This window comes from Sinocyclocheilus rhinocerous, unplaced genomic scaffold (genome assembly GCF_001515625.1).
Source record: "Sinocyclocheilus rhinocerous isolate Xijiao unplaced genomic scaffold, SAMN03320098_v1.1 scaffold1497, whole genome shotgun sequence".
Classification (NCBI taxonomy): domain Eukaryota; kingdom Metazoa; phylum Chordata; class Actinopteri; order Cypriniformes; family Cyprinidae; genus Sinocyclocheilus; species Sinocyclocheilus rhinocerous.
In genome coordinates this window covers 124860-136732 of record NW_015645556.1, presented here as the reverse complement: position 1 = coordinate 136732, position 11873 = coordinate 124860, and the positions used below count along the sequence as shown (strand labels likewise).

Below are 11873 nucleotides of genomic sequence, written 5' to 3'. Positions count from 1 at the left end.
AGTATTTCTTACATGAATAATAACTTGCTTAACCTGAAAAACTTCGTTTCATAGCTCTCTTTATTCTATTGCATTTATTTGTGCTGTTGTTTTTAATTTTTTTATTTGTTCTTATTTTATTACTGACTTTCTACTTGTTTTTTTTATGAAAATAAAACTTAGCATATACAAACAAAAATCTACTTTTCTTCTAATGCAGTCAATTATAGTTCTTAGAAAGAAAATCGGAATCGGCAAAAATCGGTATCGGCAAATAACACTAACAAAAAATCGGAATCGGCCAAGAAAATTGCAATCGGTGCATCTCTAGTAAAAAGCTTTAGTATAATTATGATAATGTCCGCCTTCAGGCCATGGTAAATGTGTCTTTTGCTGTGAAATCAATGGTTTTTACAAAGTAAACAACTTATGTTGTAGTAATATTTCAAGATGAACATTTACTTGATTGAAGCAAATTAGATTTGGTTTTATCTATATTATTTTTTAGGAAAAATAATGTATTTATCAAATAGAACACAACAGGCTTTTAAAGAATGCATATTTGTACATCTCTCAACTCACATTGTGTTGCGTTATATATTTTTGCCCCTCACAAGAAAAACTACTGAGCTTTGATCATAAAACTAAGCATAGAAATGTAATCTTACTAAGACTATCGAGAGCTATAGATTAGTGCTAGGTGGTATACTGGTTCATACCGAATACCTGTTTTTATTTTTATGATATGAATTTTTAAAATACCGCTATACCGGTGTATGTCACTTAACGTTCGGAACGCGACTGTTTGAAAGGGGTCCCTTTTCACTGTTGCACTGTGGTGAGGGAACAGCTGTATGTGTTACTAAGCGTGAAAGTTCCGAAACTGAAGCTGTAGAACGTGATGACAGAAGAACTCATCCACAATATCCACATTGACCGCCACAAATATCCACCGCCCCCTGCCATCAGCTCCCGCGTCTCACAAACACGAGCGCGACTTTAGCACTAGATTTAGCAACTTTCAGACCCATTTAGCTGCTTTTTCCCATAGAATATTCATACTGACAAACCTAGCGACTTTTTTGGATAAACCTTAGCAATTCCTCAAGCGTGTGACGGAAATGTATTAAATGTATCAATACTACAGCGAGAATAAAAGTTATGCCTTCTTTCTTTGCGTGAACATTTGGGCTGCGTTATGCAAATCTTCCCACATAGTGTGGTAGATATGTTGGGGGCGTGTTAGAACGAGCCGTTTTAGGGGGGCGTGGCAGAGTCTTAACTTTGATAAAGAATATCTCTTTGGTTTTGAGACTTTAGTGTTTGCAACTTTACAGATCTTCTTTATGCACCAAGAGCTTGTAACACTCCAAAGAGAAAGGAAAAAAGAGTGACTCCTGGTTAGACCCCTTTAAAAGGGGTCGTGTTTAGTCACTATTTAGTGTGGTATTTTTTGACAATATTCACTCATCATGACAGTAAAATAGGGCATTCTAAGTCAATATACTGCAGTATTTCCTTTCTCAATCAGTGAAAAATACCGTGATATACATTTTGGCCATACCGCCCAGCACTACTATAGATTGACAGCACATGTATTTTGTGATTAGTCTGCATTTTATGTAAGTAGTTTTTCCCTTTTTGAGTGTGATCTGCTTATTCTCATTATATCATACTATAGGCCGTTAAAAGCCTGATTTATCAAATATACCACAAAACCATAAATTATTTTTTTATGACTTTACAGGGTTAATGATACTAATGTATGCATTTTTTTTTTAATAAACAGATATGCCGTTTGGGTCACCCAGCCAAAAGTTCCCATTGGCAGGAATGAATTTTGAAGGACTCCAGGGAATGGGGGGACAAGCACCAGGGGGCATGGTGTCCAACGAAATGGTAATGTATTCCTGAGTTGAAATCGAGAGTGAATGTGGTCCGTGTGTATGTGTGTTTTGTATGCCTGATAATCTTTGAATTGAGCTGTTGTGGTTCATAGGAACCAAGGCCATTTTGTGTTTGAAGGTTTAGTGTGGAAGTTAGGTGTGGATGGATTATTTCTAGACTCGTCGGTGGCCAGTGTGTTTTGATCCCTGTTGTGATTCGATTATATTGTCTCTATCTAGTGGCAGAAGTCATTGTCAGCGCTCAAGCTCAGCTGTCCTCACTTTCCTTCTCTTGTTACTTTGGATGTCTGTCTGTACTAAAAGCCCAATAATTTTTATACAACTGTTTGATTACAAACACATACTTGTAAGTCCTGTCTAAATTGCAGAAAAGACAGGCATGTTTGCGCTCTGTTTGATGTGTAGTCTTTAAATTAGCAATGTGCCATCTTTTCAAACACAAAGCCTGGTGAAACAATATGTGGTGAAACAATACCCTATGACATGCTGTGCTTGTTTTGTGGTGAAATACTTTTCTAGGTTTTTTTTAGTTTATTGCTGCAAATCCATGACAAAGTCATGTCAGTGCTGCGATGGTACCCACATGGAAATGCTGTTTCCATGCTTTGAGCTCTTTTTTTTTTGTAGTGTCGACAGACTGTGGGCATTTAGTGCAGATAGACTTAAAAGCAACTTAAGCACAAAATGAATGTGACATGAAGTTACAGTGACTGAAAATGATGTGGCTGAGCTTTCGAGGAGCTGGTTGGGGATGTGTTGGTTGGCATACATACTTACATTTTGTTGATATTGAATGGTGAGAGTGGGGTTGAGGTTGGGTTTGACCCATATTTGCTATAATAAAAAAAAAAAGAGATGGGGAGTTTTCCTTGGACATGGCACACATTTCTCTAATCACCAAGAAATAATTCATTGCGTCTTATCTAGTGTGCTTTTAGATATTGCTGTTTTAATGTAAGAGTTTAAGCATTTGTCTCAAAATTACTACAGCAGTTTGCATTAATGACTTGGCTACACTGTGACTTGTCATTTAAGCCTTTTTAAGTCCATACATGGTGAATTTGTGCTACGTTTACCTGTCCTGAGCCCTTGCTGGGAAGTGTGTTGCAGCAAAGTAATTCAGCAGCAAGGCCAGTGCCTTTCAGATTGTTACATTGTTGAATTTGTTGAATCAGTATTTTTTTAAATAGCTGAACCTTTTGTAGGGCCCTATGAAATCCGTTTTATTTTTTCCCAAATTCAATTTTTTCCGTGTTAATTTTTCTGGATTCCAATAGCCTTATGAAAAAAAATGTTCTCCCCTCAGAAATTCTGTTGTCTACTTAAATTTTTCTGGTTATCAAATGAAGGCATATAACGTTAATTTAATATGTCTTTTCATTATTGAAAATTAAGCAAAATATAATTTTTTGTCAATCAATTTACAATTAAAATTAAAACATGGAAGAAATGTTGTGTGATTGTACACTAAAAAGATAATGTTTGTTTCATTCTAGTAGTAGTAGTAGTCTATGTACAATCTACTGAACAAAAGTAATATATTTCTGGTACAAATGTCTTCAAATTAAACCGGACCTTTAATTTGACTGGTTGCCGTGAATATTTACAGTTCTGTGTGTATATGATATGACGCTAGTTTTGCTCAATGCTTTTACTAAATGGTAAAATGCTCGTGAAGTGACTCTCAGAACAGTTTTGGAGATGTTGTTCATGTATTTATGTCCTCATTTAGTGAGACGACAGACACTGAAATCATCGCGAGCGTCACGTGCTCTTCAGTATGTGTGTAGTAAGTGAAACCGCGTGTCTGTGCCATTCACACACACAGAGAGAGACACAGAACATGCAGGATTAATATTTAAATAGTATTTTTGCGGCTTAATATTTACAGATACTAGTCCATATAGCGGTTTGAATTAAAGGATTAGTTCACCCAAAAATGAAAATTCTGTCATTAATTACTCACCCTCATGTCGTTTCAAACTCATAAGACCTCCGTTCATCTTTGGAACACAAATTGACACAGAATAGCATAAGTTGTTTACGTCCAGCGGATACTCTCCAAAATGGCACCAGGGTGATGTGGAGGAGACGAATTGTTGAATAAAGTCGGGGTTTTTTTGTTTTGTTTTTTTGCGCACTAAAAGTATTCTCGTAGCTTCTTATAATTGCGGTTGAACCACTGATGTCACTTGGATTATTTTACAGATCTCCTTGCTACGTTTCTGGACTTGGGAGCATTTCAGTTGTATTGCTGTCTATGCAGGGTCAGACAGCTCTCAGATTCCATCAAAAATATCTTAATTTGTGTTCTGAAGATGAACGAAGGTCTTACGGGTTTGAAACGACATGAAGTTGAGTAATTAATGACAGAATTTTTATTTTTAGGTGAACTAACCCTTTAAGTGTAATGACCTACTTTTGATTAATTCATTCAAAATTGGACAAATTCCGTGACATTCCGCGTTATTCAGTAAATTCCGTTTTTATGACTGGATTCCGTCTGCGTTTTCCGCATCGCAGAAATCATAGGGCCCTACTTTTGATGCATTAGTTACAGGCAGTGCTGTTATGAATATGGGAATTGGCCTTTCCTTCCAATAGGCTTCAAGTATCAATAATATATCTCCAACTTTCAAAGGGCTTTTAATGAGTAGAATGTGTAAGTGAAACCTTTTATATGGACATTGTCTCATTTTGTTGTTAAATGTAAAACCTGGTATTGGTATAATGTCAAAAGTTTATTATGATTTTATTAATACAATACTGTTAGCAAAGCAAATAGGCTTGATTTTGTATTGAAATGGTATGAATTGTTTTATAAGTGTCTGAAGGCAAGTATTTTGTAAACATTTTAGTCGTATATCTGATTGTTAAAAGTAGATCTCTCATTGTTAACTCTAACGTCAAAATGAACCCCTTCTACTTCCTTCAATACACGTTAGTGTTTTTATTGTGCATGTTATTCTTATTTTATTTTATTTTTGTAATATTTATCAAATGTTATTACTTGCTCCACCTCTAAAATCCACGGCCACCTACATTTTGTCATATGAGTGCTGGTTGTGTTTTAGGAGGGAAATAGTCCTCCACTCACCTTCAAATCTGACTTTGCCATGGAGTTTTTTTTCCCTTGTTGACTGTTGTTTCGCTAAAATGTTGCTTTACGGAGAAAAAAAAATGGATTGCAAGTGCTGTTTCATGTTGACTTTAAGTGGTCAACCTATTTTGCTGAAAGAATTGGACTCAAGCGGATATAATGGTAGTTATTTTTGCAAATTCTTAATGTGCAGTTGCAGTGTTTCATTTTAACTTAAATAGCCAAATGCTTTGAAAGTTTTTAAAGAATTATAATATAAAATCTGGAAAACTACAATCCACTGCATTATTTTTTTCTGTTGTTAGTCTAGATGGGCTAATCTTGAACAGTTTGAAATTAGATGTAAATTAGTAAAATGCTGTTTGCATTTTAACTGCAAACTTAGGTGTTTGTCACGTTTGCAGATATTCCATTTCATACAATTAACCAGCATCACTACTGCATGTGCTGACAAGTACCAGATAAACGCTGTTTATGACAAACTGAACTGACAAATTGAACATGGTTTAACATTGAACTATTTGATGGCTAAATAGTTTGAATGAAAAAATGAAATTTTTACTAACTTTTTTTTTTTCCCCCTAAAATCACCAAATCTCTTTGAATGAAAAAGTGACACACTTTCAAATGTATTATGTATAATATTTAAGTAAAACCCTTCATAAATACTTAAACAATTTAAGGATTTTAGGAAACAGAATAACGTAATTCGGTAACACTTTACAGTAAGGTTCCATTAGTTAATGTATTAACTAATGTATTGATTTTAATAATGCATTAGTAAATGTTGAAATTAACTAACTAAGATAAATGCTGTAGAATTGTTCATTCTTAGTTCATGTTAACTAAAGTAGTTAACTAATGTTAACTAATGAACCTTATTGTAAAGTGTTACACCTTAATTCTTAAAGCTAATTTGTGTTCATAATGTGAGGAGTTGGTAGTTGCCCATATGGCTCAGAGGGTTTTTGAATCAAAGTACAAACCTCTCTGCCATAATAAGTTTGGGGCATCCAACGCGTTTCTGCTTCAAAATCCCCCATGCAAATGGGGCTAGTAATTGTTTCCTGCAGTATCATAGCAGCGCTATTGGAATGCAATGTAATGGGATTTGACTAATGAATACATTACCCTCTCTTCCTTTTCCTATGTCACCTGTGGCACCTGTGGATCTGCGTGTTGGAACGGTTTCGCCGATTGTTTTCCTTGGATCCCACTTTTATAATACTTTGCTCAAAATACTCTTGGAACTCATGGAACTTGTTACCCCTTTGTTGCTTTTCTCCCCTACCCATGGACGTAAACGCCATAATTTCTACAAAACTTAATACCCGACTGATACATAACTGAAAATGGTCCATGTAGCGCAATGAGCGTTTCCTGCAAGGTGGCCCAGGGGGTCCAAGGGGCATGGGTGGTGGAAACCCAGGATTTGGCAGGGTCCGTGAGGAATATGAAGGATCTGCCAAGAAGCCACGCTTCTGATCTGGCACTTTAAAATCAAAGTTTGTGGAAATCCAGAGGCTTGGTTCTGGTGTCACAATTGATGTATTTAAGTTTAAAGAATTTTCTTGCAGTTTTAGCCTGAAAACTCATCCCTTTTGTGGCAAGATTTTTTTTCGTCCTATTTTTATTTTGTATTCTTAATAGGTTTAATAATAAAACCATTGAAGTTAGCGCTGGCTTAGTGCTACAAAACATGTAATCCCCTTTCTTACTAGTCTTTATCTTGTCATGTTACTTGTGTTATACTGGTGAATATTGTAAGTTGTCCTGATCTTACTATGGCTGTGTTCTGTGCCATTCACATTTAAAATACTACATGTACATTTTCAATAAAGAGTGCAGTTGGTTTTCCAAAACCCCAATCAGGTGTTCTTGGCACAATGATTAAATTTGTGAAGTGTCAGGCATCTGACACCAGACACATAAATAAGACATATAGGCATCTAGTGCATTTTTTCATCTTAAAGGTCGTTGCGAATGGACCCCTTTATATTACAATTTAAAGGGGTGGTTGATCAGCTTTTTTTGAAGGCTTTGTGTTCATGGGGTGCAGTGTAACGTGTTCATGCTTTGTTTTTAAAAACTGCATTATTTTCATTTTTTTTAACTGTTGAGTTCCTGGTTCTATGAAGTCCCTCCCTCAGAAATACGCAGTGGGCTCAGATTGGTTAGCTGGCCCAACGTGTTGTGATTCGCTAATCACGTTGTCCAGAAACGTCATGCCCCCTTACCATTACGGGTAGTTGCATGTTCCCGGGGGCAGGGTTTATGTAAACATCGGGGTTAGTGATGTCACCAACCCGGGAAGAAGCACGTTGTAGTCCTTACCAGCCTTTTTTTTTATAGTCCTTAAAAAGTGATTTCTTTAAAAGAAAAATTCTCCCTTTGCATTGAACTTTGAGCATCGTAACTTTGCAGACATTGTTTATGCTCTAACAGCAACATTACACACTAACTAAAGTTAAAATATTGAAATCATAATCAACCACCCCTTTAAAGCTCGTATTTATCATTGACATTGAACAACTTGACTATTAAGATACATATGGTTTGATGGTCCTATATCAGTATTGGAAATATAGCTTAAACAGTTTAACTTGGGTTTTTTGAAAATTTGACTTTGGTTTACAAATTACTCCCATTTCACTCATACCAGTGTTTCCCACACATAGACTTTACTTGGGCGGGCCGCCCAGGTATATTAATGGTCACCCAAGTATATTTGGAGAAACATTTTTGCTTTTATTATTTTTATCCTCTTATATATATTTTTTTTTTTATCCACCCGAAATAATTAAACACTCCGCGATCGATTAACTAGTGAAACATCTCCCCTCGCCCTACACTTTTCGCATCTGCTCGTTCTGTATGGGTGAGAACGGTTTACTCCCATTGACATTCCCACGTGCGCTGCAGAGATGAAGTGGATATTTCACAGACAAACACACTTCTTGATAGTGTGGGAGCTTCAGTCACATTTGCAACTAAAAATAGATGTGTGTGAACTGTAAAATGCATTTAGGAGCACATGTGCGAATAAAGCAAAATCCCTTCGGGTGAGTTTTCTTAAATTTAATGTCAAAGTCTTCAATACATGAAATGGTAAAACTAACGTCTTAAAGGAACACTCCACTGTTTTTGAAAATAGGCTCATTTTCCAACTCCCCTAGAGTTAAATAGTTGAGTTTTACCGTTTTCTAATCCATTCAGCCGATCTCCGGGTCTGGCGGTAGCACTTTTAGCTGTAGCATAGCATAGATCATTGAATCTGATTAGCTACAGCTAAAGGTGCTACCGCCAGACCCGGAGATCGGCTGAATGGATTAGAAAACGGTAAAACTCAACTGTTTAACTCTAGGGGAGTTGGAAAATGAGCCTGTTTTCAAAAATAGTGGAGTGTTCCTTTAATGATCATTTTAAGGTGTCTTATATTTTGGGGATGGAAAAACATGAATCGCGATGCATCCTATTGATGATTAAACTTCAAAAGCCTATGATTTAATAAAAAAAATACCACTTGCATGTTGCAGTGTCACAAGGCGGCACTGTTGCATGTTCTACAGGCTCGCGCAACAGTGAATAACTTGCATTTATGCCAAGCGATTGCTTATGAGCTTGAGTTGATGAATTATGACGGTCTACTTTGACCTTTATATAATGTTTTAGACGGTTGTAAGAATGCATATTTTTATCTCTTATCTGAAGGATCAGCCCGCAATAGTATAGTCCTTTCAAAATAAGAGTGTATTCCAGTGTATTTCGGGCTTTTTTTATATATATAATTAAAAGTCACGTTTTGTTTTTGTTTTCCTGGGCATTATTGGTATTTTTGTTACACAATTAATTGGATTTAATTTAATCTCCATTTAATTTATAGTAAACTATTGTAGTTTCTGGCTGAGATGCTTCCCCACAGGAAGAAAAGTCAAAGAACATTATTTGACACATATTCAATATATAGATTTTACTAGTATCAGTAAAATTTGTGTCCCATTCACTGAGAGAGACACTATATCACAAAGCAGGAGAACCCTACCATTTAAATGCTGTAATTATGCATAATTTACAATGCAATTAAATGTAATAGTAGCCTATGCAATAAATAAAAATATTGTTAAAAATCACACATTATTTGTTATTTGTCACATTATTGACAATTGATCATTTTTGTGCTGTGGGTAATAGGGTATCGCAGGCTTTGCGATTAGGAAATCGCAACGTCTCAAATCGCGATTTCGATTAATCGCACAGCCCTAGTGGGAAGTACTGCATACTCCGGTTGTAGTGCAAATGCAGCCTGTGTGTGGCACATATGCAGTGCAGAAGCAGCACAGGCACATTGTGCTTTCACATAGGACATGTTTGCAGTCTGCTACTGATCAGTGGCTGTATACTACAAACACAACATTTATCCATTGTTTTAATCTCAAAATCACAGTACAGTAATACAATCTTTCATAGATGTAATCACATTTAAACACAATAAATATAAACGGCGTATTCAATGCATTTTACTTATAGATTTATATATTAAGTTGCTTGAGCAGGTGGTAAAACATTTAAACCTACTTTAGGTTTAAAAGTAAATAGCCTACTTTTGTTATGTTCAAAGGTAGTAGGCCATCACAAACATTTTAAAATTAAATTTATCTTTAACAGAAGCAGTCGACTCTCATGCTTTTTTCATTTGCAATTAAAACTTTATCATAAGCAATCCTGCCAGTCATAAAGAGCTTTGTATTTCCTATATTGATGAGTGCCATCCATTGTGTCACCTTGTTGCGCACTTTTTCTTGCTGTAAACCTAGCCAGAAAGACATGTTGACTGTGAAACAGTAGACTTATGCATTTAGGATTGGAATTACTACATTTTTGCAAAAAAAAATTAATTTTTACTGTGAACAATGCCCTGTCACTTTCATTCAGCGCATTCAGCACAACAACAAAAAAAACACTGTGCGGAAATGATCGCTGCATACGCACCTCTCCTGGAATGCGTTGTCGGACCACATCCATGTGCAGTATGAATGCTCTAACCTGTTAACATGTGCACGGATAAAAATCCGCACTGCAATCGGAGTATGTGTGAAACAGGCGTTAGACCCCGATTGGTTCCAGAACTTCCCCAGAACACGCATTATAACTTCAATCATAAATTATAGTAATACATTTTTATAAAAAAAAAAAAAATACTGCAGAAGACAAGTTAACTGTGATTGCAATTGTTGAAAACTCTTACACCGACCTAACCAGAAGCAACAAGATTCCAGTGACAAGCAATTTGGATGTCCACACCAGACGCGACCAAATCACTCAAATATCACAGCCGATCAGAAGCGCAGAGGTGCACTGCACTCCCAACCAAATGAACAGGTTTATGATCTAATTCATAAATGTTAAACCTTTTTAACATAATTAAAAGTACATACTGAGTGACTGATACCATCTTTATGGAATACACTTGCTGGTTCGCATCAAGTTATCAGTTTTAATGTACATTTAATTGATTTTCAAGATCTGAGGTAAACTATCTGTTGTTGTGTGTCGTGGCGTTGCATGTAGATAGAACACGGTGTTAGCCACTTGTTGGATAGTGTATAGAGTCAACAAAAAACAAGACACTCCATCTCACAAGCAAGTTTTAAGGTTTATGCAGTGTTTTTTTTCTACAGAATTCCATAAAAATGTCTGTGCTCTGTTTAAATCTAATTCTGCTTATCTGTTTTATAACAGATTTTTCTTTTCTCATTTTGTATAGTTTATGCTAGACAAAGCAGCAGTTTTAGATGGGCTATTTTGTGACCGATTTATTTTAAGGGATTTTTGCTGCTAACTATAAATGAATTGATGATTTTTGAATTTATTTAAAGCAACTTTATGTAGTCTTTGTTGGGTTTTTTTTGTATTTAATACCAAAAAGGCATTTATAATATCACTGCCGTTTTTACAGTGGATAGCAGTACACATGTATTTGTTGCAGCCATAAAGCAATCTACCCTTTTCACAGACTTTTGTATCCGCTCACCAAACTTACCCCCAGAACAGACATTTGGACAAGACAAACCTTTGCCTTATTAGACGTCTGTGTACCATCAGAATGATTTAGAACTGATATTTCAATGATATAAACTTACATTTAGGATACAACTTGCATGTAGTTGCTTTAATCTGTGGTCAATGGTGAAGTGTATTTTTGATGCCCCTGGTGTCACAAAATGGAATTGGGCAAAAAATGACTTAAAATATGCTTCCAGTGCAACTTGATTAAAGGGTTAGTTCACCCAAAAATGAAAATTAGCCCATAAATTACTCACCCTCATGTCATCCTAGGTGTATATGACTTTCTTCTTTCAGACGAATCCAGTCGGAGTTATATTAAAAATTGTCTTTGATCTTTCAAGCTATTTAATGCCACTCAGCGGGTGTTGCATGCATCAGTCCAAAAGAAGTTAAATAAAAAGCTCCCATCCATTAAAAAAAGTGTCTCACACGGCTCCGGGGGGGGAACAAAGGCCTCCTGTAGCGAATCGATGCGTTTTTGTAAGAAAAATATCCATATTCAAAACGTAATAATCACTTTAATGTAGCTTGCGCCAACAGTTGTACACTGAAGCAGTTCCGGGTGGATAACGTATGAATTCAGCATTGCGCATGCGCCGGTGAGTCTCGTGAAAACCAACGTTTGTTAACAGGAGCAAAGGAAGCAAAGTTTCCTTACTTTAGCAAAGGAAAACCAGTCTCCTCTTGGCTTATATCGAAATCCTCAGACATTCTTCTTTACAAATCCTCGTTCTGTACTTCTAATAAGTGACCGTTGTTTTGTTTTGATCTCTCCACTGCGTTTCCGCGTGCGTCACTTCTGACCGGCGCATGCGCAAAGC

At 36.1% G+C, this 11873-nt stretch overlaps 1 protein-coding gene and 1 long non-coding RNA gene across 4 annotated transcripts in view; one reads left to right on the top strand and one right to left on the bottom strand.

The window, feature by feature from the left end:
- Positions 1–7657, bottom strand: part of LOC107706595 (uncharacterized) — a 10196-nt gene extending 2539 nt beyond the window's left edge. Inside the window, exons 1-2 of the long non-coding RNA XR_001636161.1 lie at positions 7646–7657; positions 4161–4162 (exon numbers count right to left, since the gene is read on the bottom strand). This is a non-coding gene — a long non-coding RNA (uncharacterized LOC107706595). The remainder of the gene's footprint in view (positions 1–4160; positions 4163–7645) is intronic.
- sfpq (splicing factor proline/glutamine-rich) overlaps positions 1–11873 on the top strand; it is a 37500-nt gene that overhangs the window by 12179 nt on the left and 13448 nt on the right. For 2 of the 3 annotated variants that reach the window (XM_016510349.1, XM_016510348.1), the window contains exons 9-10: positions 1769–1878; positions 6352–6854. In XM_016510349.1, the coding sequence (XP_016365835.1) occupies positions 1769–1878; positions 6352–6471 (230 nt within the window). In that variant the 3' untranslated portion in view covers positions 6472–6854. Of the gene's footprint in view, positions 1–1768; positions 1879–6351; positions 6855–11873 lie in introns of those variants that run through there. The other variant, XR_001636160.1, reaches the window with a different exon arrangement.